Below are 26,918 nucleotides of genomic sequence, written 5' to 3' on the forward strand. Positions count from 1 at the left end.
CCTGATAAACCCAACATATATTCTGATGTGACCAGCTCAGGGATTGCTGGAGACAAAGATATCAAACTAGACACCTTGGGACAGCAGGCACTTGATGTTTTACTTTGTTGTTATGGGGACATTGTCATGTCCTTGAGAAGCAGGAGTTTGGAGGGGAGAATGCAAAACCTTTGATTTTCTGAGCTAAAAAAAAAACAATTCTCTTTTGGTAGTTATTACCTGTGTTTGGTCTTTGTAAGATGATTTATTGTAGATTTCAGGATTTCAGATGCAGATATATTTCGAATGATGTAAGGTGTTTTGCCTTTTGTCAGCAGATCAGTAAAAAGTTTCAAAAAATGAAAACCGAACAGACTGAGAAGGAGAAACTCCCAGACATCCTCATACTGTCAAAAGCCAGTCTTTCTGCTCCTACTTCTTCTCTCATCTCTTTATCCAGCTGTCGCAGAAATGAGGAGTAGTTTCTTACCTGTAACTCCAGTTCTGTAGTAGGGGTATATCTGCAATAGTCATAATCATCTGAATAGTCCCGCCCATGTGCGTGGACCCTGGATCACTTCTTTAGATTTATCCTCTTAAGTTGTCCTCTTCTGCAGTCCTGCATAGACACTTAAAAGATAATAGACAATAATGCAGCCTAAAAACAACTAGGCTACACTGGCCATTACTTCATCCTGAAGTGAAAAAGATAGCCAGGTAACAGTTAAATGTAACTATTTTACTAAGTTTCACACATAGTAAAACTACCCTTCACTAAGATCCCTTTTTTATGATAGAGATGAAGGGTTGGACAGACAAGCCCCCATAGGCTGCCATTAGGTGTCTGTAATGGATACTGTGCCTTTAAGAAATCCTTCCAGAGACCCTTTGTATCCCATGATTCACAGCCAAAGGCTAGTTACTTTCAGTTCTTTTTAAAGGCATGTAAAGCAGGGCCTGCTTAATTCTGGATATCTCTGTTTCATCCACCAGGGAGGAGGGTGGGTTGCTTTTGACGATCACAGAGATACACCTACTACAGAACTGGAGTTACAGGTAAGAAACGACTCCTTCTGCAGTAGGGGATCTCTGTGTATAGTCAATCATCTGGATAGAATAGCAAGCCCATCCCCAAACAACAACCCCAGCGGCGGAAGAAACAAACAGACCCACTATTGTGCAAACAGATTCCTCAGTGAAGCCTCCCAATCCTGGCCACCTGCCCTGGCATCAGAGTCCAGGCAGTAGTGTTTAGCAGAGGTATGGACGGACTTCCAAGTGGCAGCCTTACAGATTTCTGCAATAAGGACGTTACGGAGTAAAGCAGCTGTAGCAGATTTATCTCTGGTAGAGTGAGCCTTAGGCTTACTAACTAGAGTCTTGTTGGCTTTCTGATAACACAACTGAATACAGGACATGATCCACCTAGCGATGGATTGCTTGGAGGTAGCAAGACCAGTCCTGACAGAGTCATCGTTAACAACTGATCCGATCTACGAATCTCCTTAGTCTTATCTAAGTAGAACTTCAACACCCTTCTAACATCGAGAGAACGAAGGGATCTCTCTGCAGGAGAGGAAGGACGCTGAAAAAACATGGGTAAAGAAATCGTTTGATACATAGAAACTCTGACACCACTTTCGGAAGGAATTTAGGGCGAGTTCTCATGACTACCTTAGAAGAATGAAACACTGTGTAAGGCTCTTGACAACATAGAGCCTGGATTTCAATCACCCTGCGAACCGATGTTATGGCTACAAGGAAAGCTGCCTTCCAGGACAGATGCTGGAGAAAAGCCTTATGAAAGGGCTCAAAAGGCTCCCTCATCAGTCTAGAAGCACCACATTAAGCTCCCACGGAGGTGAAGGACGCCTACTAGGAGCAAACCCCTTCTTTTAACCTTCCAGAAAATCTTTGATGACTGGGATTTGGAAAAAGGAAGTTTGTGAAAGACATTTCCTATACTCAGTTAAAGCTGCTAGGTGAACTTTAATGGAATGAAAATGAAGGCCAGATTGAGCCAAATGCAGCAAGTACGAAAGAATGACATCCTCATTGCAGTAGGTAGGATCTGCATTCCTAGAGGCACAACAAATGCTAAATTTCTTCCACTTATATGCATAGGAAGTCCCTGTGGATGGTCTTTGTGCTTCCCTTAATTTCTCCATTCAGTTCTGAGGGAGATTTAGATGTCCATACTGCACCAGCTCAGGAGCTACGCTGCCAAATTCAGCGACGAGAGGTTGGGGAGAACCATCTGCCCTTCGAACTTCGTGAGAAGGTCCTGCCGACACAAAAGTCAAAGGTGTGGCAGGAGAGACCAGTGTAGATGATCGGTGAACCACCACTGGCGAGGCCATTCCGGAGCAATGAGGATCATCTTTGCTTGTGATTGGGAAAGCTTGATCAACACTGTCGGGATCAGGGGAATGGGTGGAAAAGCGTAGAGAAAGCTGTTCGACCAGTTGATCCACAGTGCATTCCCCAGCATCCCCGGTTGGCAAGACCTGGAGGCGAAGTCTCGGCATTTGCTGTTGTCTGCGGTGGCAAAGAGATCGATCTCTGGAGTACCCCATCTTTAGAAGATTTCTCCTACCACTTTGTCGTTTAAGACCCATTCGTGATTTTCTTGAATGAGTCTGCTGAGAGCGTTTGCCTGAGCATTCTGCACACCTGGCAGATGAGTTACCATTATGGTCAGGTCCCTGGCCAGCAGCCAATTCCAGATTGTCTGTGCTTCCTGAGACAATGGGTGAGATCTTGAACCCCCCAGCTTGTTGAGATAGTACATAGTCGTTGTGTTGTCCGTTTGGACAAGCAGGGAACTGGTGGGAAAGAAAGGCTGGAAAGCTTTCAGCGCCAAATGAACCGCTCGGAGTTCCAGGAAGTTGATGTGATACGTGGCCTCCTTCTGGGACCATGTGCCCTGTATCTGAAGGTGTTCTGAATGCGCTCCCCAGTCGTGGACAGATGCATCTGTCACAATGGTCTGAGCCGGTATCTCCTTGTGGATCGGAATCCCTCAGAGGAGATTGTGAGGCGAGAACCACCACTTGATGGACTGGAGGGCTTGCTGCGACACATGCGTGCATGTGGAGTGAGGAAGATACAAAACGCCATAGAACCCAGGAGAGAAGACACCGTCCTCACCATCGGCAAGGAAATGGTCATGAGAACCTGAGCCTTCTGAAGGACTGATAAGCGTCTCTCCTCCAAAGGACACAGGCTTGCCTTGCAAGTATCGATAGTTGCTCCCAGATACTGCAGGCATGTACCGGAGTTGAGACAGACTTCGTGTTGTTGATGTGAAGGCCCAAACGTCGAAGGAGAGCCGAAATCGGATTGAAATGCAGCTGCGCTTCTGGAACATCACTGTCTTGATCAGCCAGTCGTCCAGATATGGGTAGACGAACACTTTGTCCCTCCGCAGATGTGCTGCTACCACAGCCATGCATTTGGAGAACATCCTGGGCGCTGACTTCAGGCCGAAGGGAAGCACTGCATACTGATAATGATTGTTTCCAACCGTGAAACGCAGGAACTTGCGATGTTTTTTCGCTATTGGCACGTGAAAATATGAGTCTTGCAGATCTATTCCGCATAACCAATCTCCCTGAAGGAGATTAGGGTAGATTTGATGTAAGGATAACATGCAGAACTTCTCTCTGCGAATCCACTTGTTTGCCTGTCGCAAGTCAAGAATGGGCCTGAACTTGTTCTTGTCTTTCTTTCCGACAAAAATGAATCTGGAATACAGTCCTGTTCCCTTCTGTGCAAGAGGAACTGTCTCTATAGCCCTTTTCGCCTGTAACTCGATGAGGGCTGATGAAACTTAGAGAATATCCATTGTGAACAATATTCAGCACCCGATTGTCCAGAGTTATATTTTGCCACTCTGCCAGGTAATTTCAAATGCTTCCCCTCGCCGGAGTGGGTAACAGAAGAGGGGGAAGTAACCTTTCAGGGCTTAGGCCCAACAGGAGCCTTGTTCCCTGTAGACTGCTGGTGGGACCTTTATGAAATGGTTGTCGCTGAAACTGTTGCTGTTGTTGACCATACCGACAGCCTTGCCCACGCTGGAACCTCTGAGAGGCGTACCGCCGTTGGAACGGGGTGGGGGGGTGGGAGGGAAGGTCTTACGCTGCTCTTTGGGTTTCTCCAAACCAACAGCCTTCAAGGTTTCCATCTCGGATTTCATCCGTGCCATCTCCTCATCTGCATGTGAACCTGTGAGAAGGAGCCGGCCTTTACACCCGTAATCTGCCCCCACAGGAGTCTTATCTGGGAACTTCTTTCCATTGGCCCGGACCAGAGAGGGTTAACTAACCTGGAGTCCTCTTCCCTGAAGGAATGCCCAGGGGGGAGCCACAGCCAATGGGATGCAACCGGGGCCATTAGGAGGGCAGATCTGATGACCGAAGGGGAGAACCCAGAAGACGCCAGCACACGGGAAGAAGACGCGCAAAACCAGACGTGGACCAGTGGTGACCAGGACCTACCTGAGGACTACAGCCCCGCCGAAAACAGACTGGGACGACGCTGCTGAAGGGGAGGCTGAGACTTGGTCTGAAGACTGGTGGACATCCCCGGAGGATGCCCAAGTGCTCCCTTAACTCTGGAGAGTTACGGCTCTCACGGTGCGTGAATCGGGCGAAGGGGTTGGAGGGAGGCTTTGGGGGGGAGGTGGCGGTGGAAAAACGTTACGGGTTGGGTCACCGGGATTTGTGTGGGTTTGGGGCCATTTGTTTTGCTGTTTCCTTTTTGTTTTCAGCCGTAGGAAGGTACTAAGGTCCGATTGGGATCTGAGGGCTGCCGTTTTCTTTGTTCTTAAAAAACCTCATAAGCCTCGTGCTCCCTCTTGTTTATAACTCCACACGCTTAACGTGGTTTTTGGGTAAAAAGGAAGCCCGTATTGCAATTATGATAACCTTCCATAAAAGTAGGTCCTGAAGTAAGGACAAGTTAAGAACCGTCTCAGATTATATTCTTTGAACCCTCTTCTTGCTCCTATCCCTGCACACCTCCAATCCTACTGGACCTGGGAACCTCTCTAAAACATCTTGGGGGTGGTACTCCTTTCAAAGAGACGCCTAACAGCCCTTCTTACCACCTTTGTTTCTTTTCTCTACACGCTAGCCGGGGGAACACCACCGACGCCAGCCTGGAGAGAAGACGGTATCACCAGAGGGAAACATCCACCATCCCAGAAACCCACCCCTAGAAGACAGCCATATGCTTGATCTACTTTTGTTTGTGCACATACTTTAAATAAACACGCCAAAATAGATCCATGCATAAGACCTCTTAGTTTCTTTTTTCGCCCGTCCCTCTCACAGAACCGAAAAGAGTCGAGCCAGAGAATGGTACGTTTGCTATGCGCTGCTGAGCCTCTGGGTTTAAAGAAGTAAGGCGGAGTCAGGAATGCCTTTGAAGAGCCACGCCATGACAATATTTGTGGGCCGGCAAGAGTGATGTGTCCGCCGCCGCACTGATGATCTGGTTAGAGACCATCATCCCTCATTCAGTATTTCCTGAAAGTCCTCCCACTTTTCCCTGGGTAGGAGATCCACAAATTGGTTGAGCGATTCCGACAGGGAGCGGCCATACCTTCCCAAAAGGGCAGTCGAACTAGCCGCCTTCATCATGTGGCTGCAGAGCTGCAGACCTTCCTCCCCACCGACTCCAGCTTATGATTGTCCGGTGGTAGAGAAGACACTGGAGCTGTAGCATGCTGCTTTTTTGCTGCCACCACAATGACAGAGTCCGGGGTAGGATCCATCCGGAGAAAGATAGGATCCAAATCGGGAGCTCTGTCCTTTTTCTGAAGCCGGGAAGGCGCAGACTTTAATGAAGAAGGCGTCAGGAACAGCTCCATAGCTGGTTCCAGCAAGCCAGGTACCAGTGGAAGTAAGGGGCAAGACAACTGTCTCTGCTGGAGAGTTTCAAATATTACGGATGTTAAAGGTACTGGAGCCAACAACAGAATATTAAGTTTAGCATTTACAGACACATAATGGCAGCCTATGGGGGCTTGTCTGTCCAAACCTTCATCTCTATCATGAAAAAGGGATCTTTGTGAAAGGGAGTTTTTCTGTGTGAAACTTAGTAAAATAGATAAATTGAACTGTTACCTGGCTATCTTTTTCACTTCAGGATGAAGTAATGGCCAGTGTAGCCTAGATGTTTTTAGGCTGCATTATTGTCTATTATCTTTTAAGTGTCTATGCAGGACTGCAGAAGAGGACAACTTAAGAGGATATATCTAATGAAGTGCTCCAGGTTCCACACACATGGGCGGGACTATTCAGATGATTATGACAATACACAGAGATCCCCTACTACAGAAGTAGAGTCTGCACATGCTTGATGCCTTAGTCTTACATTATGATTAAAGTATATTTTAATTGGCAAACAGAACAAGTAGTCATCAGTATTAGTACAAATTTGTTATCCGGCAGCTTGGTGGCTGTGGTCATTTCTCAATGGCGCATGGACAACTCCAGCCATGAGTGGTCAATGCAATTTATATTGCCCCCGATTAATCTCAATCTCAGAGCCTGGTTCAGCCTTTACACCTTTATGTAAATTCCTCTATATCATTGACATGATTGCCATTTCTTTTTATTTCGCCTGGAATCATCTGCCTTCATGAATCTGCTTATTTGCAAGCATGCACCAGTCCACGTCTTCTTTTCAGGTGCGTAAATTTGGTTAGTCGCACGCTCCCCATCGTTTGGCAATAGTCTGTTTTGTGACTAATATGTCGAGGACAACCAACATTTTAATGTAATTCGAACGCTCAGCCACCCCTCCTCCAAATCAAATGTGAAGAGCAATTTAGCTGAATCTTCCATTTTTACTCCAGTCACCAACTGCCGGCAATCCCGTACTTTCCCACCAGTATAGATTTATTTCTGGCTCGAACGTAGAATATGGAAGGACTCAATCTGGTTGCAACCCCAAACACATCTGTGGGTGTCAATTTTCCCTAGTTTTTGCAGCACTATTCTGATGTAATAAGATGTGCGTGCGATGCAAACTGTATAAAACAGAATCCTGATTCTGTTGTCAATTTGCGAGGAGCTCTCAGCACCTCCTATTTTTTCTCCTCAAAGTCCCAGAATTCCACCTCTCATTCAGCTTTCAATTTCAGCAGGATATCAGGAGAGTTATTTATGAATTTATTTTCTACATATCATTGAGATAGCTCTTTTATGAAATACCCAGTCTTCCAGTGGGGAGGAGTCCCCTAGAGTCATTCCCCTTTATAATTTATGTGGCTAAAGCATGCTTAACCTACATCAATCCAAAGCTTTCCAAGTCAGTCATCTGGCTTTCGTGTGAGCAAAATAAGATAAAGTCCATGAATTTCCATAGATTTCCAGTTTGCTTATGCCTATAAGCTTCCACCTAAGGAACCCCTGGAGTTTAACCACATCTGCCAAGTCATCACTGCCCCACAATTGAGTTTTATTAGTGAACACAACCCTCACATCCTAAAAATGTCTTCATTTCCTTTCAAGTAGTCACCACTGTATGTTAATGTGCCGGTAGTTATTAGGTAGTCTATCGTCATATAGTGCCGCTCTGTACATCTGCTCCTCATGACGTGTTTGTCGACCTTAACTCTTTGGACGCTCATGACGAGCTCAGCTCGTCATGATGTAAACCTCCACACACTCATGACGAGCTGAGCTCGTCATGAACAATGGGATTTCCAATTATTCAGCACCGCAGGAGAATACCATGAGCATCGATGGTGTTAACAGCAGGCTAACCTGGGAAGAAAATAGCCATTCATTAAACATTATCAACAGTGTGGCCCAAAAGTATTTTTTAACATCTGGGAGAGCTATCGCCCCAAAAAAGTGCACTGTTCCTCACCATTTCTTAATAAAGAAGTCTGCTAGAAACCTAAATGAAATATTCAGAAGGGTGCACAGGAACTTGGCAAGGTCACCATATTTAATACAGCGGCCCTGCCCAAAGATAATAGCTGAGACCGCCTAATGCTAGACATCATTTTTTAAACAGGTCTAGCAGTGTATATACATTCTTAATAAGAACATGATTCACATCTGGAGTCACATGTATGCATAAGTATTGAAAACCCCTAAGTGAGATTTGTAATGGACATTCCATTTACTACTCTGGTGCATCGGCAGTTATGGTATCATGCAGCCTGAATATTTCCCAAATATCTGCAGGAGTCTGGAAATAGGCAAGCCAGGTTGTGCCACATAGAGCAGCACATAGTATGCATAGAACAAGATTATTTTGTACTACGATTTATTGCACTCTTTTAATCAGTGGGTGCTCTCTAACCTATGCTTAAAGGCTGTAGCAAAGATCAAGAGAGAAAGCGGCCAGCCCTCCCAGACAGAAATGGCCCGATAGAGTGCAGTTTACAACACCCTGGCCAATGGCTGCTGATACAAGTGCATGACCCACTTTTTGGAAGTGGGCTCAATTTCCATTCTTTCCAAGACCCCAAACATGTAAGTCCATTCCAGTCTAAAGACATCACCATAGTCTGTTCCATTACTTCTCTCTGTGTACCCCATACACTGATATACCTTATTGAGCTTAGTTCCCCTATTTGGCATGGAAGAACTGTTTAGGTGAACAAGAACAATCTGAAGTATACATAAACGTGATTGCTAGAATGCTTGAATTAATCTAAGCCACTGGTAATTACTCAAGGCTGCATTCCAGACCACGATGCAGCCCAAGTAATTATCAGTAGCTGAGATTAATTCAAGCATTTCATTCATCACTTTTTGCATGCTTTAGTATTTCACCCTAAGTGGAACAGGTATGCCCAGATGTGTGGGACAGGTGTGCCCAGATGTGTGGGACAGGTGTGCCCAGATGTGTGAGACAGGTGTGTCCAGATGCGTGTCCCGTGCACACTGTCACCGGAATGAAGCTATACATGGCTGATAAACCCTAACTAGGGCAAAACTGGGCCTGGGTTTCTTCTGTTCTGGTTCAGAGAGGACCTGACCTGGCAGTTCGGGCTGGACTGTTGCCATTGGAGCAGGTTCAAGACTGATTTGCATATGGCTGGGTCCAAACTGAGGTGGCATGGTGTGCAAAATAACGATGTGTTGGAATACGGCTTGAGTAATTACCAGTGGTGAGATTAATTCAAGCATTCTATTCATCACTTTTTGCATGCTTCAGTTTTTTTAATCTGGTCACTGGCATCTTTACCTTGCCTCGAGCAGCGTTATATGCCTATACGAGGCATCTATTGGATGGCTTATCCGCTTTCACTATCGTTAGTCTTAAATTTGTGTCTGTATCTATATAGCCGCACACATAAGTATACAACTCATTACAAATTCGACATAATGCAGCGCAAAGGCAAGTAACTTGAATGCAAAGTTAAAACAAAAATCATGACCATGGGGTTAAGACAGTCTTTATTCTTTCTGGAGCACTAGTTATTTTAATTCCTCTGTTATCTTTAAAGAAACCGGGATATAGAAGGGAACTTGGAAACCAAAAATGTGTTTGTACTCTTCTCCATATTATGCCTCTCCCATTTTAATCAAACTGAATGAATGGAAACCCATATTTAGAACCTACCCCACCTGGACCCGAAACGTGCAGTACACTATGCTTGGGTTATCACTTTCAGGCTCATTGTGATACCTCATGTCGCAGGATGAAGAACAATCAATGGTATAATCGAGCTTTGGTAAAGTATCATCATCAAAAATATTGGCTGTATGGTGTAATAGGGTAAGGACCTTAGCAAACGGCACTCCAGTAAAACCCGGGTGTGAACACACTTGTTGGTCCAATTTATTGAGTACTTGGAGTAAAGCATCTGCCTGTAGTGACTAAACAAAGCACTCTGCTCTGCAATGACACACTGCTGAGAAATCCCACAGACATCATGGGGCTTTTTTAATAAAGTCCAACACCCATCACGAGGCGTCAGAGCATTAGGAAGCACTTCCCCTCTTAAAAAAACTTCACCTCATACCAGTAAGATGTTAAAACATCTTTTGAAGGTGCAAAGTCACTAAAGAAGTGAAACTCGGGGAATGGACTTCAGAATGTAAGCAATTCCAAGGCTATCCACTAACTACAGAAATAACAACAGAGGTACAGGACATTCCAAAACACAGTTCATGATGGGAAACAGTAGGCATCAGTTGGTCACAGTTCTGTGCAAGCTTTGAAAGTTGTAGGAGTCAGTAAATCGAGCTCGGCAGGAAACTAGCAGCTGTCCTGAAATCCACAAACTGTGGATTTTCAATTAATAACAGTAGCTTGTTCCTTTCAGGAAATTCTTGCTTCAAATCTTACCTGTGTTTCATGGCTTTCCCCTGCTTCAGCGATTGAGGTCGTCTCACCTATATCCTACACAAACACAAGGAAAGTAATCAGAAAAGGAAGAATTAGACACAAATAAACAAGCACACTCATACAAGTAAACCTCATTGGATACAAACATTTTTCTTATCCAACAGCAGCAGCTTCTGAAACAGCAGGGGAATGACAATCACAAATTTTATAAGAACAGGAACTAGATCAGCTATTGCACTATTGTTCGAAGAAAACCAGCCCAAATGTTAACTTAAATGTTTGCATCTGGTCACATTTTTCCTTCACTTATTAGAAAACAGAATCTCCTTTGCTTATTCCTATAGTGCTAGAGCGCGCCTGCTTTATTGTAGGAATTTTAATTCCTTACAATTGCCAAATAAGGCATAGAAACCATGCATGTATGTAACTATATCTATATATATCTATCTATATCTATATCTATATCTATATATATATATATCCATCAGAAGTAGCCAAAAAGGGAGAGAGAAGCCTCCGGCAGAATTTGCATCCATTTCTTTATTGAAGGTCACAGCGCACAAAGCACGAGCGCAAACACCAGCCTCTTTATGAAGTGTTCATGCCAGACGCGTTTCGAGATATATAAATCTCTTCCTCAGTGGCAGCAGTCAACTCATGCACGGTATAATTGCACCAATTTAAGTAGTTACACCTTGGCCCCAGTGGGCGTGGCCACTCGTATGGCCTTCTGGATCTTGTGGTGCCTCATCATTGCTTTCAAATGAGTCCGTTTCACAAAGTTCACAAAATTAAATTAAATCAAACCACAGTGGGCAGCCGCGAGGGAAACCCACCACGAGGATGTGGATCTGCAAGGGCGCCAAGCGGTGTCATGCGAAGGCGAGCAGAATCCTTGAAGGACACAATTGAAGCGAAATAGGCACAGGGCAAAGACATGAAACCCCTGCCCACTGTGGTTTGATTTAATTTAATTTTGTGAAACAGACTCATTTGAAAGCAATGATGAGGCACCACAAGATCCAGAAGGCCATACGAGTGGCCACGCCCACTGGGGCCAAGGTGTAACTACTTAAATTGGTGCAATTATACCGTGCATGAGTTGACTGCTGCCACTGAGGAAGAGATTTATATATCTCGAAACGCGTCTGGCATGAACACTTCATAAAGAGGCTGGTGTTTGCGCTCGTGCTTTGTGCGCTGTGACCTTCAATAAAGAAATGGATGCAAATTCTGCCGGAGGCTTCTCTCCCCCTTTTTGGCTACTTCTGATGGGGATATATATATATATATATATATATATATATATATATATATATATATATATATATATATATATATATATATATATATATATATATATATAGATAGATAATATCTTTTTTTTTTCTGTCGGTCTGCTTGTCCTTTATGCATTACTACACCATTCATCGATCGCCATGAAACTTTGGGAAGTTGTTGAGTACACTCCCGCAAAGTATTTCTGTCAAAAAAAAAAAATATCGGCCCCCAGGGCCCTCATAAACTTTCAAATACTGAAATAGACAGCGAATTTGCGAGCATCGTCGACAGATATGACCCCCAAACGGAAATCGATTGGTCAATCTACATCAGGAGCACGAAAGAAAAAGGCATTACGAGCTTCAGAAACAGACTAGCAACGGGAAGCAAGATTAGAAGCTGTTCGAATACAAACTGCTCCAGACCGTTCTTCTCAAACGAACAAGCAACGAGAATCAAGATTGGAGACAGATCGATTACGCACTGCTCAAGCCCGCTCGAATGAAACAGGAGAGCAACCAGCATCAAGATTGGAAAACGATCAATTACGCACTGCTCAAGCCCGCTCGAATGAAACAGGAGAGCAACCAGAATCAAGATTGAGTACGCACTGCTCCAGCCCGTTCTTATCAAACAAACAAGCAACGAGAATCAAGATTGGAAACAGAGGAGGAGCTATGCTAGCAACCAAGATGGCCGCGTAGGCTCCCGGCTCCGCCGACCTCTGCCTCCCGCCAGAATATCCTGTTATTTATCCTGTCTTTGCGCCCAGCCGAAATGTGCGTGAATCTGCCGTGAGACCCATGGCGCTATCCCGAGATCTCTACTTGCTCGGCTGACGAAGTTATGTTGAGTGGAAGTTTGCGGCCTAGATCTGCCCGGAAGCCGGGGTCTCGAGTGCTGGCCCATCCGGGTTTCAGTTGAACAACATCGGCTGTGGTGGTGTGATTGGGTCCGGTCCACCGAAGTGGAAGGAGGAAAGTTCTCTTTCGCTTTTTTGGATGCTTGCGGATGACGGTTGGCTGCCTTGGTGAGAGTCGGAGGAGGGGTGACAGTTCAACGCTAGCAGTTGTGGACGAGGGCTCTGCCCGTTGACCCAGTAACAGGCCTGCTGGTGTTCGCTGGGTTTGGTTCTCTGACTGCGGTGGCAGACCCAAGATATCATCGAAACAATATATAAGTCTCCCTCTGCAGTCGACCGTCTCCTATTTGCCCGTTCCCCTCTGAGAGATCGTGCCACTGGGGGAAGCGATCATGATCGTTACCGATCCAAGAGTGGTTGAACAGACTGTGGGTGAACCGTCGCTGCGAACTGTGTTGGCGGCCATCGGGTCACTTCATGGGTACATTGAAGACCGTATCCAGATGACAATGGAACGCTTGGTTGAGATGTTACGAATTGGACCGGACCCCACTCCATTACAAGAAACAGCGACAACAGAGACACCCAATATGGCCACTCCGATGAAGGAAGTAGACCCCCCATTGTGTGAGGTATCGGAGCCCTTGACCTGTGTTTTGAAAGATGAACACAAGTTCAATGCCACTAAAGGATTGTTAAGCATACGATAGTTGCCGACGACTATGGAAGGACTAATTGATGTTCCCACCCCAGAAACGTCTGATGAGAATTGTTACTGGAATGACACTGCTTCGCTTCCCAATGTATCGGAGCCTCTAAGATGGCGGACTAATCAACCCTGGGAGTTCACAACGGGGAAGGGAGTCTCTGGACCTGATGACGATCACAGCACTCTCATTCTACTACTTTGTCCTGCATTGTGTTCTATCATATTTTCCTCGTACTGGGTCTGTCTTGCGGAAGAAGTGGCTTATCAGGAGGGGACTCATGTGTCTGATTGTAAGGGGCAAGGATGAGATCGAAAGACTGGGTTTGACTTAAGTAACGATGGGCACGCACGGGATTTGCTAAACTTATGCTATAGTAGGCTGGGCGGTGTTTGAAGATCCCCTTGTCAAGACTCATTTTTGCTGTTCGATTGATTTTTTGACTTCAATTTGGGGGTCCTTGGTTCTGGCGGGGGCGGGGGGGGCGACCGGGAGCCTGTACGAATATGCCCTCCTCCACTTCTCTTCTCTACTTCGGTAGATTTCTTCTTTTAGAACTTAGTTAGTTGGGGCGACAGGCACGCTGCTACTGGGGGTTAGGCGATAGCCGTTTGCAGGGTGAGGGGATGGGTTTATTGTTTTCTTTCTGTTATCGCCCATATGGTTTTTTCTCTTTTTCTCAGTCTTTCCTTTCCCCGTAATATTGTCGAAATAGCCTGACGTTGATCCTTAACCTCTAGTATCTGGTTGCCATGATTCTCCTGCAGTTTTGATTTATGGGTGGGAAGGTTTTGAGGGTCCGCAACTAAACGTTAACCAGTTATACTGATGCAATTTTATTTTGTGCTTAATAGTGCGAGCCTCTCGAACATCCTTGCTGTTACACGACTATCCTGTTTATATGTACCAATTCACCCTGTCATTATTGGATGTATGTATGGCACCAGATATGTCTGTTTATTTTTTGCTTTAAATAATAAAAAGATTTATAAAATAAAAAAAAATTGGAAATAGATCGATTACGCACTGCTCAAGCCCGCTCGAATGAAACAGGAGAGCAACCAGAATCAAGATTGGAAAACGATCAATTACGCACTGCTCAAGCCCGCTCGAATGAAACAGGAGAGCAACCAGAATCAAGATTGGAAGCCTGTGGAGTTGTCTGTTTGCCTGGTACAAGCGCTTAGAGACCCCCGGGTGATAATGCGCTATATAAATTGAAATAAATAAATAAATAAATAAATAAATAAAGGACATACTGCTCAAGCCACATTTAGAAATATTTTTTTTTTAAATGAATAAGTTTCAATAACAATGACACAATGTAAATTTAATGTTATCATAACGAGTTTCCTTGAATTTCCTTTCTTCTGAGATCGCAGCAACGTGCGACGGGTAAGCTAGTTGTTTATATAGCGGGAATCCAGCTGCAATTCAACAGGGTGCTGTATACAAGAGTTTTTCAGTCGAGACCTAGGTGACAACAAGCATTTACAATGCAACGGTCTGCCCTTTGCAAAAGTTAGAGCTATTGGCACTGTAAATTACAAAATGTTTATTTATGTGTTGGTTTTGAAAACCGATAAATACATGGCATTGTCATTTACAATGCCAATAGCTTAATCCCTCACAAATGCCACACACAAACACACACAGCCCCCCACACACACAGAACCACACACAGAGCCACACACACACACACACACACACACAGCCACACACACAGAGAGCCACACACACAGAGAGCCACACACACACACACAGAGAGCCACACACACACACACACCCCCCCACACACAGAGCCCCCCACACACAGAGCCACACACACACACAGAGCCACACACACACACAGAGCCACACACACACACAGAGCCACACACACACACACACACACGGAGTCACACACACACACACAGAGCCACACACACACACAGAGCCACACACACACACAGAGCCACACACACACACACAGAGCCACACACACACAGAGCCCATTTGGATGCACTGCTGTTTGTGCAGTGGCAATAACCAAACACTGATGGTGAATATGCATGTTCTAATGCAAAAACCTGTACTTTTTCAAACATGAATGTGCAAACACGGCAGTATATAATTTTTCAAAAGGAATGGTGGATATTCATGTGTAAATACAGGAACCTTTACTTCCTGAAGTCAGAACATGCACTGTACATCTGAAGAAATCACCTGGCCTGCACCTGATGTACGCACTTTGCTCACTTCATACTGCGAATGGATACTTATGTACCAGCACACACGTGCCTCACACAGGTGCGGAACATGGGCCTGCCTTGCACAGCAGAGCATGTTCATGGAACCCTTCTATGTATCCCCATCTCGTATGGGGCACCTTTGTCCTGACTCCCTAGACACCAGTAACTACATTAACACCATCGATGCTGGTCTTATTCCCCTCCTGTGCTGGACCACAATTAAAACTGGTGTGGTCATGACGAGCTCAGCTCGTCATGAGCACACAAGCACTGTGCTGCATGACGAGCTGAGCTCGTCATGAGCACGGAAGGGGTTAAGGAACCTAGGAGACTTACCTTTTTTTAAGGTATGTCTGTCTATAGGGCTGACAGGCCCACACATGCAGGTGAATGTGGACTAAAAAGTCAGGAATTCCTGCAGATGTTGCCCACAGAACTCCCAAGTGACTCCATGTCATGGCCAGTCATTTCTATAGCACGTAATACTAGTTTTAGCTAATTTCCAAGCACCTCCGATTTAACCAGGCCTGGGATGTGTAGAACAGGAAAAGTCTTTTGTCCAAGATCACACAGCATTGGTCAAGTGGGAAGGCATTATTAGGACCGTCTCCTTGAGCCACAATCGTCAAGCAAATACAGGCCGGACTGTCTGTAAATGAAATCTCTCTTCAGGGATAGACTACAAATTTATAATAACATCCGGGGGATTTAAGATGCATGATAAAGAAAACTACAAGTACCAGGATGCATCGAAAAAAACAGACGTGAGCGAGCTGTGTATGCTTGACACGGGCCAACTGTCAGTGCTCAAGGCTCATTTGTAAACACCGTCTCGTACACACAGAGGCACCGTATCCGAGCATCATGATTAATTCCCCCTCAAAGCGTATAGCTGCTACGGGCTCGAATACAACATCAACGCATCAGCCAGTGTATGGCTAGATGTGTGCGTGAAATAAATGTAGAGGTGGAAGATTGTCAGCAGCTCTAGACACTGGTAGACGAGCTGGCTACAGTGCAGATGTAGTGTTCAGTATGCAGAACTCTAATGCACAATTCAAACACCTTAAATAGCAGGTGCTTCTTTTAAGCCATTTGAATCTACGCATTTCATTGTCCCTGGAAGGATGAAAAGTAGCTCAAGGGTAGTCAATTTCAATTGAAACCTATGCATTTCATTTAAGAGCCCCGACCAATGCTCAGACATGCTGGAGACAGTAGCCTCATGTCATTTCAATGCAAGCAACCCGACGGATGCACCAGACCACAACCTTATGTAAAATGAAGGTGAAAGGCGTAGACACGAACACTTCTATCAGTGGACCGACTGGGACTTGAACAATGACTCGAGACCTCAGCAGTAGCACATTAACCCAATAAATTACATATTATTTTTCCCATTACAACATCCCAGTCCCTTGCCTACTCGAATGCTAGACATTGCCGAAGGCCATCCCTCCTCCTAGGAAGGATGAAAGGCTGAGTCGCCGCAGGGGAATTCAAACCACAGACTTGCACAAGGATCTAAGCCGTGAACGGTTAACCCACGCTGCCGTGTTAGTGACGCCGTCTTACTTCCTCCACGCTGAGCGGTATGCAGATCCGATATTCCTTCTGCAGCATCTCTGTCCGCAGTCCTGCTGTTCACGCTGCGGCTCCGGCTCCAAAAAAACCCAAAGTTTATCCAAAACAACCCCGGCGCTTGGCTCACCTCGCAGGCAGGGGCTGTGCCCAGCACACCTTTTGCACTGCGTGTGGAAAACTCCTCCTACTGTACTCAGACACAGACAGACACACTGGAAAGTTAACCCCTCGCCTGCTGGGGACCTGCCTTCAAGGCGGAAGGCGAGGAACCAGCCCGAAATGCAGCGCCTGTAAGGAAGTGCTCGCTCTGCATTTCATCAGATGCGCATTTTCATCTGCTCAGATGAGCTGGCTGCTTCTCCTCGAGCTGATCGTGTGCCTCACTGTCCTGTCTGACACTGCCTCCGCACCAGATCCCGCGCCTCCTGCTTTTCCCTTGACTCCCTCTTGCCCTCTCTCGCAGCAGTTTGCTACGGATTATAGAGAGGCACAGCTTCTTCGGTATAAGCTTATTTCTCTTTAAGCCCCATCCTTTTTAGACTGGGAGCCTTGACTTCCTGCTGGGGTAAAAGGTTTCTTATCTTCTTAATGGGGCCATCTGGACCTATAAGAAGATAAGAAACCTTTTACTTCAGCAGTAAGTCAAGGAACCCAATCTGAAAAGGACAGGGCTTAAAGAGAAAGAAGAACGTCACTAGGACCTCTTCTCCAATGGCTGGCCACCGTTTAGGAGGCAAGCCAATGGAGAAGAGGGGCGGGGCTTAACCTCGCTAGTGATGTTCTCTCTATCTCATTAAATCTCGCCAGCGAGACTGCGCAGGTTTGTGCAGCCATCGCAGGCTGAGACCTAAAAAGGTGGTAGGACCTAGAGGGAGATATTTACAAAAATGTAATGGACAGCGCAAATATGGAAAATGGGGTGTGGGGAGCTAAGACAGATGAGAGTAAAGTATTTCTTTTCAGGAAGCAGTTGGGTAACACGTTGTTTAAAAAGATGGGGTGTTGATTCCATCAGGAGTGTGGAAAGGTTGATGAATGAAACTTGCCGGATCTGGGCAAAGATGGGATTACATACATTCTGTGCACTGTCTAAGAATTACTTCGATCTGATCTTCTGCTTGCAGCATTTCATGGCCAAGCCTGGTGGAGCTGCTACTGCGGGCATCTTAATCTTGGCTGCAGGGAACCACATCATAGTTTGGGGTTTCTTTTATAGCACTAAAGTAAGCCAAAAGTCCATACCTCTGACGTCAAATGATTTAGAAGGGACCATGTAATTAAAGGCAGGAGTTTCATACTTTTATGTATTTCATCCCTTATGTCAGGATTTCTTTCACAGGCTTTTCATGGTAGACATTTACCCTACATGCAAAGGTTGCGAGCAGGGTTTTGTATTATGACAATTTTTCCAAGTGTTCAGAGGTTGAACCATTATTTTTTTTTGTTTAAATGTATTAATTTTTGTTTTGAATAAACAGAGACATTATACTTGTGCACATCAGCAAAATATACAGCCAGATCGAATTCACATTTTAGCCTAAAATGAAGTAAAGTAACAATACATATGTCATCAGTGATTGTTTAGTTATTGTGTGTGCTTAAACATCTATTATTCAGGGGTGTTTCCAACAAGAATGACATTGCGTTTCTGGTGCCAGTGAGTCTTGTGTCTACGTGCAACATGTTTGGTTTAACCAAGGAAGGGCAGGTGGAGGGAGTAAAGGGTCAAGGGGAAGGGAGGCGGGATCAGGGTGTGAACGATATCAACTTTTGTCCAACTTAGTTTTCTATCACTACCTAGCGCTCATAGTTCATTGTAGATATCAGATCAGATTTATGTCCCTCCTTGTTCCATCAGTAGCCGTGTATTCGGGAGATAGATGTGAGCTATTGAGGTGCTAGGTTCTGTGACGGTTCGTCCAGTGGGTCGCACTTGTGTTTCTATTATGCTTTATGGCGTATGGTGGGCATTGGAGGCTGGTGCATCACCATTTTCCATGATGAGCTTCTGGGGTATTACTGTTGCCTGCCCGGCAGTGCGGAAATCTAGGAGAATTGTGTACCATGCAGTCGCCATCGGGTGTTTACGAATCCCCATGGTATCTTCGTGGTGGAGAGTAACACTCTCTGCCTGTGCCCAGGTGGTCAATGAGTGAAGCCAGGCGTTCTTGGGAGGGGGCTCAGGGCGCTTCTAGCGTTTAGTGATCAGGCACCTAACTGTGAGTAGTCCCAAGTCTATAAACCTGGTTGTTGTTTTGTGCTTTTTGGATCTGTGATAGAGGCCCACGAGGCATACCACCCAGGTGCTGCCCAACACAATGGCCAGTGGAAATCGACGAATAAGTGACTTCAGCTTCCCAGTATATGGTAAGGGTCGTACTATACCACAACATGTGCAATAGGCCTGCACATGCCTGGTTGCATCTGGGGTAGTAAGGGTCTGTGCGTCCAAAGAATTTATTAATTCTAGCTGGTGTCAGGTATGCCCTGTGGACTATAAAATACTGTATGAGGCAGAATCTAGCATTTCTAGGGATATGTGTAGGCCCCTCCAATATGGCCGCCCATTCTTTATCTGTGCATGGCCTTTGGAAATCAGTGTCCCAGTGCTGTCTGAGGGATGTCAGTGGCTGGGCTGCATGAGTACTCAGTTAAACAGTGAGCCATTTGGTGAGGTGTCTTCTTGCCCCCAGCTCGTGTATATATTGGATGGTAAGGTGTGTCATGGGTTTGTGTGATATGTCTCCCCATAGTATTCGCAGTGTTGAGGTTAGTGAGGTATACAATAGGAATTGTCCCCGTGGCAGGCTATCCTCATCAGTCAGGGTATTGAATGGCCCTAGTTGACCATCCCGCTATAGGCCGCCTAAAGTCTGTAGTTCCGCCTCCTCCCAGGTAGAGAGTTCTGTTCCGGCGATGGCACGTGGTTCTGGGTGAACCTTGTATGGGTAAAGAAGACGCACATGGGATTATATTTTGCGCAATATGTAGGCTGCGATGGAAGCATCTGTAGGCCACCTCCAGCAGTAATTAGGTAGGGGGTCGCCCCTTTTTGGCCAGGGTGGAACAGACTTATAATTGACAAAGGCATTCTGCCTGGTAGCTGTGTGGCCTTGTCTTTCAGATGTGCCCCTCCGACCCATTTGGCTATCCATTGGAGTTGTGCCACCTGATAGTAATGTTCCATATTGGGCACTGCCAATCCTCCCTTATTTGATTGCAGGTATAGCTTAGATAGCGGAAGTCTGCAGCGTGTGCCATGCCAGATGAAGTCTTGCATGATGTGTTCAAGTGAGCAAAAGACTGGGGGCCTGAAGAGTGGCAAATTGGTGAAGTAATATAGGAGTCGCAGAATGACCACCATTTTAACTAGCGCTATGCGACCCATTACTTTTAGGGGGAGGATGCGCCAGAAAGACATTTGTGATTTGATTGCGCTAAGTTTAACCTTCAGCGAATTGTCTGGTTGGTGATAGACCCTAACACCTAAATAACAGAACATAGATGGTTGCCATTGCACTCTTATGTCATTAACCATTAGTGCTGGGTCAGTGGTAGATGTAACAAACAGTTACAGGCACAATTTTGTCCAGTTTACTCGTAGGCCAGCGAGAGAGGCAAAGTCAGATAGCGTTTTGCTATGTTACTGCATGATCCTCTGATGTCTCGGAGATAGAGGAGCAGGTTGTCGGCGAACAGGGAGACTGCATGTACTCCATTCCCTAATGGGATACCCCATCCCTCTCCTCCACTGCAGAGGGCTTAGGCCAGTGGCTCTATGGCTAGGGAGAACAGCAGTGGGGATAATGGGCATCCCTGTCTGGTGCCGCGGCCAATGGGTATTGAGTTCGACATATAGGGTCCTTTTTTTACTCTGGCGGTGGGGAGGGTGTAAAGTAATTTCACTAGGCCAAGAAAGTGAGTTCCCAGTCCGTACCTAGAAAGAGTGGCAAATAGATACTTCCACTATAGTGTGTTGAAAGTTTTTTCTACATCTAACACTAAGCAGCCAGAGTGCGGCCAGCGCTCTTTAGAGTATTCAGTCACTCGGACAAAACAGCGCATGTTTAGGGATGTATTGCGGGCAGGTACGAAACCATTTTGGTCAGCGTGCACTAATTGGAGCATCAGAGGAGCCAAACGATCTGCCAGTGTTTTGGCCAGGATCTTCCAGTCAGTGTTTAGGAGCGTAAGTGAGCGGTAGGAGCCTAGTAGTTGATGGTTCCTGTCCAGTTTGGGAAGTTATACGAGTAAAGACTCGCAAAGTGTTGCTTGAAGGGTGGAAATCTCTGGTGACTTTTAATATAACTGCAGCAAATACAGGGCCAGGTACTGTACCCCTGGCTAGTGCTCTTATGGGTACTTGGATCTCAAGGAGCGTGACTGGGGGTTGAAACATTCATAGTTCTGTAACTAATGTTAATACCTTAAATTCCACTCAGGATTGTGGTTGAATCATTTTATTAGCTAGAGGTGGAAAGATGTAGCGGGCAGCTGATACTACCACTTTGTTAATAGGGTTCTCCTAAAGCTTTCTTTAGGAGATGAGGGGAATAGTACAGTTATCAACAGATCCATGGAATGATACATGTGCTAATAGATATATTTAGACAAAACATTTTTCCTCTGTTTTTTTATTTTAGTCAATTCTACAGTAGGAGTTCTAATTTCATCATTTAATCAAAGCCAATTTTCACCACTCCAATACTGAATATCAAGACCGAGTTATTATTCAACGTAGTCTTCTTTGTGAGCATTTTCTAAAACCTTTGTGGGTATCATCAGCATAGATTCAGACTTGTAATTTCATGGTGAGTAGCACGGCTTGCAATGCAACAGTGTAACATAAAAGCTGAACAATACTGTACATCAGCATGAGACCTCCCTCAGCCAGACGCTGTTCAACATTTACATGGCCCCGCTCGCAAACGTAGCCCGACAGCACGACCTCAACATAATCTCCTACGCCGACAACACTCAGCTGATCCTCTCCCTCACCAAGGACCCCATCACAGCCAAAGCCAACCTCCACGAAGGAATAAAGGCCGTAGCCGACTGGATGAAGACCAGCCATCTGAAGCTGAACTGACAAGATGGAGGTCCTCATCCTCAGCTCCAACCCTTCAGCCTGGGACTACACCTGGTGGCCGACGGCACTGAGGGCAGCCCCGACACCCACCGACCACGCACCCAACCTGAGAATCATCCTCGACTCAACGCTCTCAATGACCAAGCAAGTCAACCCGTCTCCTCCTCCTGCTTCAACACCCTCCGCATGCTCCGCAAGATCTACAGATGGATCCCGACAGAAACAAGAAAGACAGTCACCCAGGCCCTCGTCAGCAGTAGACTAGACTACGGAAATGCCCTCTACGCGGGAGCCCCGACCAAGCTCATCAAACGATTACAACGCAACCAAAACGCCTCAGCACAAATGATCCTCGACGTACCATGCCACGGCCACATCATCCCCCACCTGAGAAACCTGCACTGGCTCCCCGTCAACAAGAGGATATCCTTCAAACTCCTCACACATGCACACAAGGCATTTCACAAGACTGGCCCAGCCCACCTCAACAGACGGCTCTCCTTCTACATCCCCAACCGCCAGCTACGCTCCGCCGACCTCTCACTCGCCACCTTCCCGCGCATCCGAAGAACAACCACCGGTGGGAGATCCTTCTCCCACCTTGCCGCCGAGACATGGAACACCCTCCCACTAAGCCTACGACAGACCCAAGACCTGCTAGCCTTCAGGAGGATACTCAAGACCTGGCTGTTCAATCAGTATCGCACCCCCCAGCGCCTTGAGACCCTTGCGGGTATGTAGTGCGCTTTACAAATGATTGATTGATTGATTATATCTCAGGCTCAGAATAGAATCATTCTTCTGGGGTAGCCAGTACTTTTTTTCAGAACTAGGTTCATGCATTAGAGGCTAAAACGATGAACCCAGAAATATAGGTTGCTAATTCTCAGTTAAAGGTTATTACATGAAAGAGTGGAAGTGAGCCTACCTCTGAATCAACAGGTGCCAACCCACCATAATTACTGGGAAGAGATTTGGGTAAAACTCCCAGAGAAATTTCACCAAAGCCTGATCAATTACAGTGTCTAGTAAGTGTGTAGACACCAACACCCCTCACTGGAGATCCCAGGGTAAAAAATGTTGGTAGCAAAGGAACAATCTTTGGATACTCCAGTTTAATTTCCAAAGTTTTACTCTACCCGTGTAGGAGTATGGATGGTCACACTTTGGGAGCTAGAAGTCTCCTTATTGATATTACTAGACCACGAGACACTGCTCTTCTCATCAGAGGCATCTAAAATGTTCTGAACTTTTCTCCTTTCGTTTTGAGTTTGCTGCAAACAACATTGGAAGGAAAAGCAAGTGATCCCTTTTGGTAGGCAGCAGGAGTTGATTTGTCTGGTACTACAAACACAAATGCTGGTCTTGTGAAGGGTCAGTCAGAAGACAGACCTCAACACTGCGGCACTCCATCATAGGGAAGATAAACAGAATTTACAGCTGAAACTCATAAAAACTGCACAAAAAGGAACAAAATTATTTTACAAAGAAAGATCTTCACAGAGGTTTCAAGTGAGATCGATTTGTAGAATTCTTTTTATTTAGGATGAGACTGAAAGTACATATGCACAGAGGGAATTCCAGGCCCATTTCAAATGGAACAGCATGCACAGTTACCCCATCAGGAACTGTAGAGTTCTGGTCCTTGCCACCAAGTTCAAGAGCTGGATGAACAAGTAACCTTTTGCCTTCCATGAAACTTCGGATTAAAATTAGTGGCTGATATCATTGGATTTTCCTCAACAAAAGCATTTAGAAACTAACTCCAAGACACGTGGTATGGTCTGGAGGAGCAAAGAAAATATTTTTCCTGGTGCAAAATTCTTGAATTTCAGTAGTCAAATTTTTCTGAATCTAAAACTAACCTCATTCTTTGACATTGAAATATCAAACACAAGGCTAAGCGATTCCCAACCAAGGTTTCTCTCTAATCTGTCCCTTCCAAAATTACTCAGTTGCATTAAAAAAAGTCACTGTCTACAGGTTACTTCAGACAGGTTCCCGGGTGCAGATATAATGCAGGAAGTCAACCAAAAAACCACACCAGAAGCCCCAGAGCTTACCAACCGAGACCCTCAATGAGACTCTCCCTCTGACACAGCAGGAACACTAAGGCACTGAACACTCGCACATCACATACATTCCACTCCAAACAAAAATACATTCACACATCATTCAGACACACAAGACACTGAGGAACAACACAATCTTGGGCAGCTTGCTGTCATGTGTATAGTCTATTACCTATCCACACTCAGGAGGGATCTCTCACAAACACAACATACCACTTTCCCTGCCTGCCTTGTTCTCTTGCCCCAGAAAGAAAGAACTAATCATTCACGGATGAACATGGAACTCCCACAGCAACCGCCATTCCCTATACCCCCATCTTGGAAGCTGAAAAATATCAGGATACAAGCAAACTTCAACTTCATTCCAAAAGACTGAACTCACCTACTCCCAGGAACACTCCTGTAAGTATTATGTGCCAGCAGATACTGAGACTGTGACAGTTAAGAATTCATGGTGGAATATCGTAAAGACTAGCTGTCTGTACAACTTACATGCTTCGTGTTCGCAGCCCTTGTAGACAAATGTGGATCCCTGTTCACTCAAAGCTGCATAAATTATATATTTTTAGTGTAGAGGCCCATGAAAACCCTTGGCCTTGATTTTGTATACTAGACTGTGCTTCAGAAATCCTTTTGAATGTAAAAACATTCTCCATTTTCCAAAGTGTTCCCTTACATTTAGCAGTGTTGGCAATCTTAATCTTTATTTTTCAGTTGGTTAATTAATAGGACTAAGGCCTGGTTTACTCTCAAGGCTCCAATAAAGCCCATTTTCCATAGGGAACCACAATAAAATGCATGTAGTGATTCTTTTGCATCTTACCTGCTGTACTTGACTTTCTTCTACATCAGTGATTGAGGACGTTTCACGTCTTCCCTGCACACACAAGGAATTTGATAATTAAATACTACTCTCTAAATTAAAATAGCGGCTCAGAATAACAAAAAGACCCTCTAATAGGATAGAACTGGTGGTGTTGGGTGTGGCATGCGAAGAAGTAGCAGTTTAAGATACTGGATGTTCTACAGGGAAGGGGTTCTTAAAGTTGGGGGGAAATATTTGGCATGGTCTCATAGGAACCCACTACTAGTACCACCTGTAGGCAAACACGAAAACAACATAGATCTGCTTGGCGGCTGAAGTTAAACTTATAAAAATGGACAAAGGCATATCTCATATGCCTGGTATAGGCCACATGCTTCCTGATTCAAGCACATGGGTGTTGTGGGGACTGCACTCAGCTGCAGATAACAACCAGGGAAAACAAATATATAGTTCAGACTGGAAAGTATTTCAAGAAAAAAAAGGGGTCGCGCTAACTAGATTAACAAGAGAGAATTTGACAGAGGATCTAAGAGGAAGATACTTAGTTGAATAACACAAATAGGTAGAGGATAGACTCTTCAACTGGACTTCCTGGTCGACTGGAAATGTTTGCAAACCTCTTATGCCTAAATAGTACAGTATTCCTTTTCTCAAACTGGTTCACACTTTAGCCATCTCTGCCTAAAAACACATTTACATGCTACTATTAAATATCGGTTAGCGATAAAAGCTATGAACATGTGGCTTTTCTAAATGCAAGGATGTATGGCCTGATTTCCTACAATTCTAAGAGCTCAGTGCTGCAGAACACTCAGCAGGTTCTATGTAGCATACACTAATGTGTACCTCGGGATATGCTCCATTTCCTGAACCTTCACCCCGGTCAAAGAGTTCTCCCTGAGATGATGTTGGTGACGGTGTGGAAGTTGTATGGTTTGAAAAAAAAGAGTGTGCAAAAAAATTTGTAGTCTGTGATCTTGAAGAATGGATGCTACTGGTGTCCATTGGGTCTGGTGGACCCGATCTGTGATGGCTGAGTACAAGGTCCACCAAGTCTGCTTTTTCTCTGCAGCTCTCTGTTGGTATGTTCCGAAGATTGAGATACTGGCGCAGATCTTTGACTTTTAGCCGCATTAACTGAGGCCGCTGAAAGGCAGTTTCTTGCAGTAAATGGCAGGTGGCACATCTTCTGAGGTTTTCTTGCAAGACTGAGCAGACAGAGCAAAATTCCTTCTTGCATTCACAGCATAAATGCTAGGAAAAGAGAGAAACATATGTGAAATAATGTACTGCTCCTAATTAAAGGGAGCATTAGGAATCAATTCATAGTTTTTTGGTTCAGCAGAAACCGACTAAATGAAACAGGCCATATGTAACTAAAACTTGCTTTGCCCCGACAGAAAGCTAGATTAAACAAAATGTACGAAAACATGCCAGAACGATCGCTCACTCATGCAAAGTACAGAAAAGGCGTAAAGGAAACAGGATAGCAAGAATTATTCCAGTGGATATTTAATAAGCACAAAAGGTTTAAAAGACAGTCGGGAGATGCAAGAAACATTGTATTTGAATTTTTAAATAAATAATGATTGAGAGAATACAAGCTACAGTGCTACTCCACCACCACAGTGGAAATGGGAAAAAGTCGAAAGTATATTGTAATATTTTCCAAAATAAAATAGAAATGTCATTGTCCATTAAGCCAGCAGCAATATATTGCCAATTGATCACACAGCACATTAGCAAATCCAAATACTATATCATCTGGTCTTGAGCACCACTATTTCTTTAATAATGCCACCTTCTTTGTGGGTCATTGATAAAAGTAATGATAGATCCCCTGTGAAGCTCAGGCTCATCTTGATCATGCAGTTGTTTTTTAAGGTGAACTCATCTAGCGACCCTCTGTAAAACTTTTAGATAATTTTATGCAAATGGTGACAAAGCTATTGCTCGATTAAACT

The 26,918-nt window shown here is 45.0% G+C and overlaps 1 protein-coding gene across 1 annotated transcript in view; it reads right to left on the reverse strand.

Annotated features, from left to right (window-relative positions):
* The window catches only part of RNF34 (ring finger protein 34), a 234,934-nt gene that overhangs the window by 10,581 nt on the left and 197,435 nt on the right, over positions 1–26,918 (reverse strand). Inside the window, exons 3-5 of the mRNA XM_086949881.1 lie at positions 25,801–26,208; positions 24,952–25,005; positions 10,303–10,356 (exon numbers count right to left, since the gene is read on the reverse strand). Coding sequence (XP_086806007.1) covers positions 10,303–10,356; positions 24,952–25,005; positions 25,801–26,208 — 516 coding nt within the window. The remainder of the gene's footprint in view (positions 1–10,302; positions 10,357–24,951; positions 25,006–25,800; positions 26,209–26,918) is intronic.

Source organism: Lissotriton vulgaris, unplaced genomic scaffold (assembly GCF_964263255.1).
Source record: "Lissotriton vulgaris unplaced genomic scaffold, aLisVul1.2 SCAFFOLD_1442, whole genome shotgun sequence".
NCBI lineage: Eukaryota > Metazoa > Chordata > Amphibia > Caudata > Salamandridae > Lissotriton > Lissotriton vulgaris.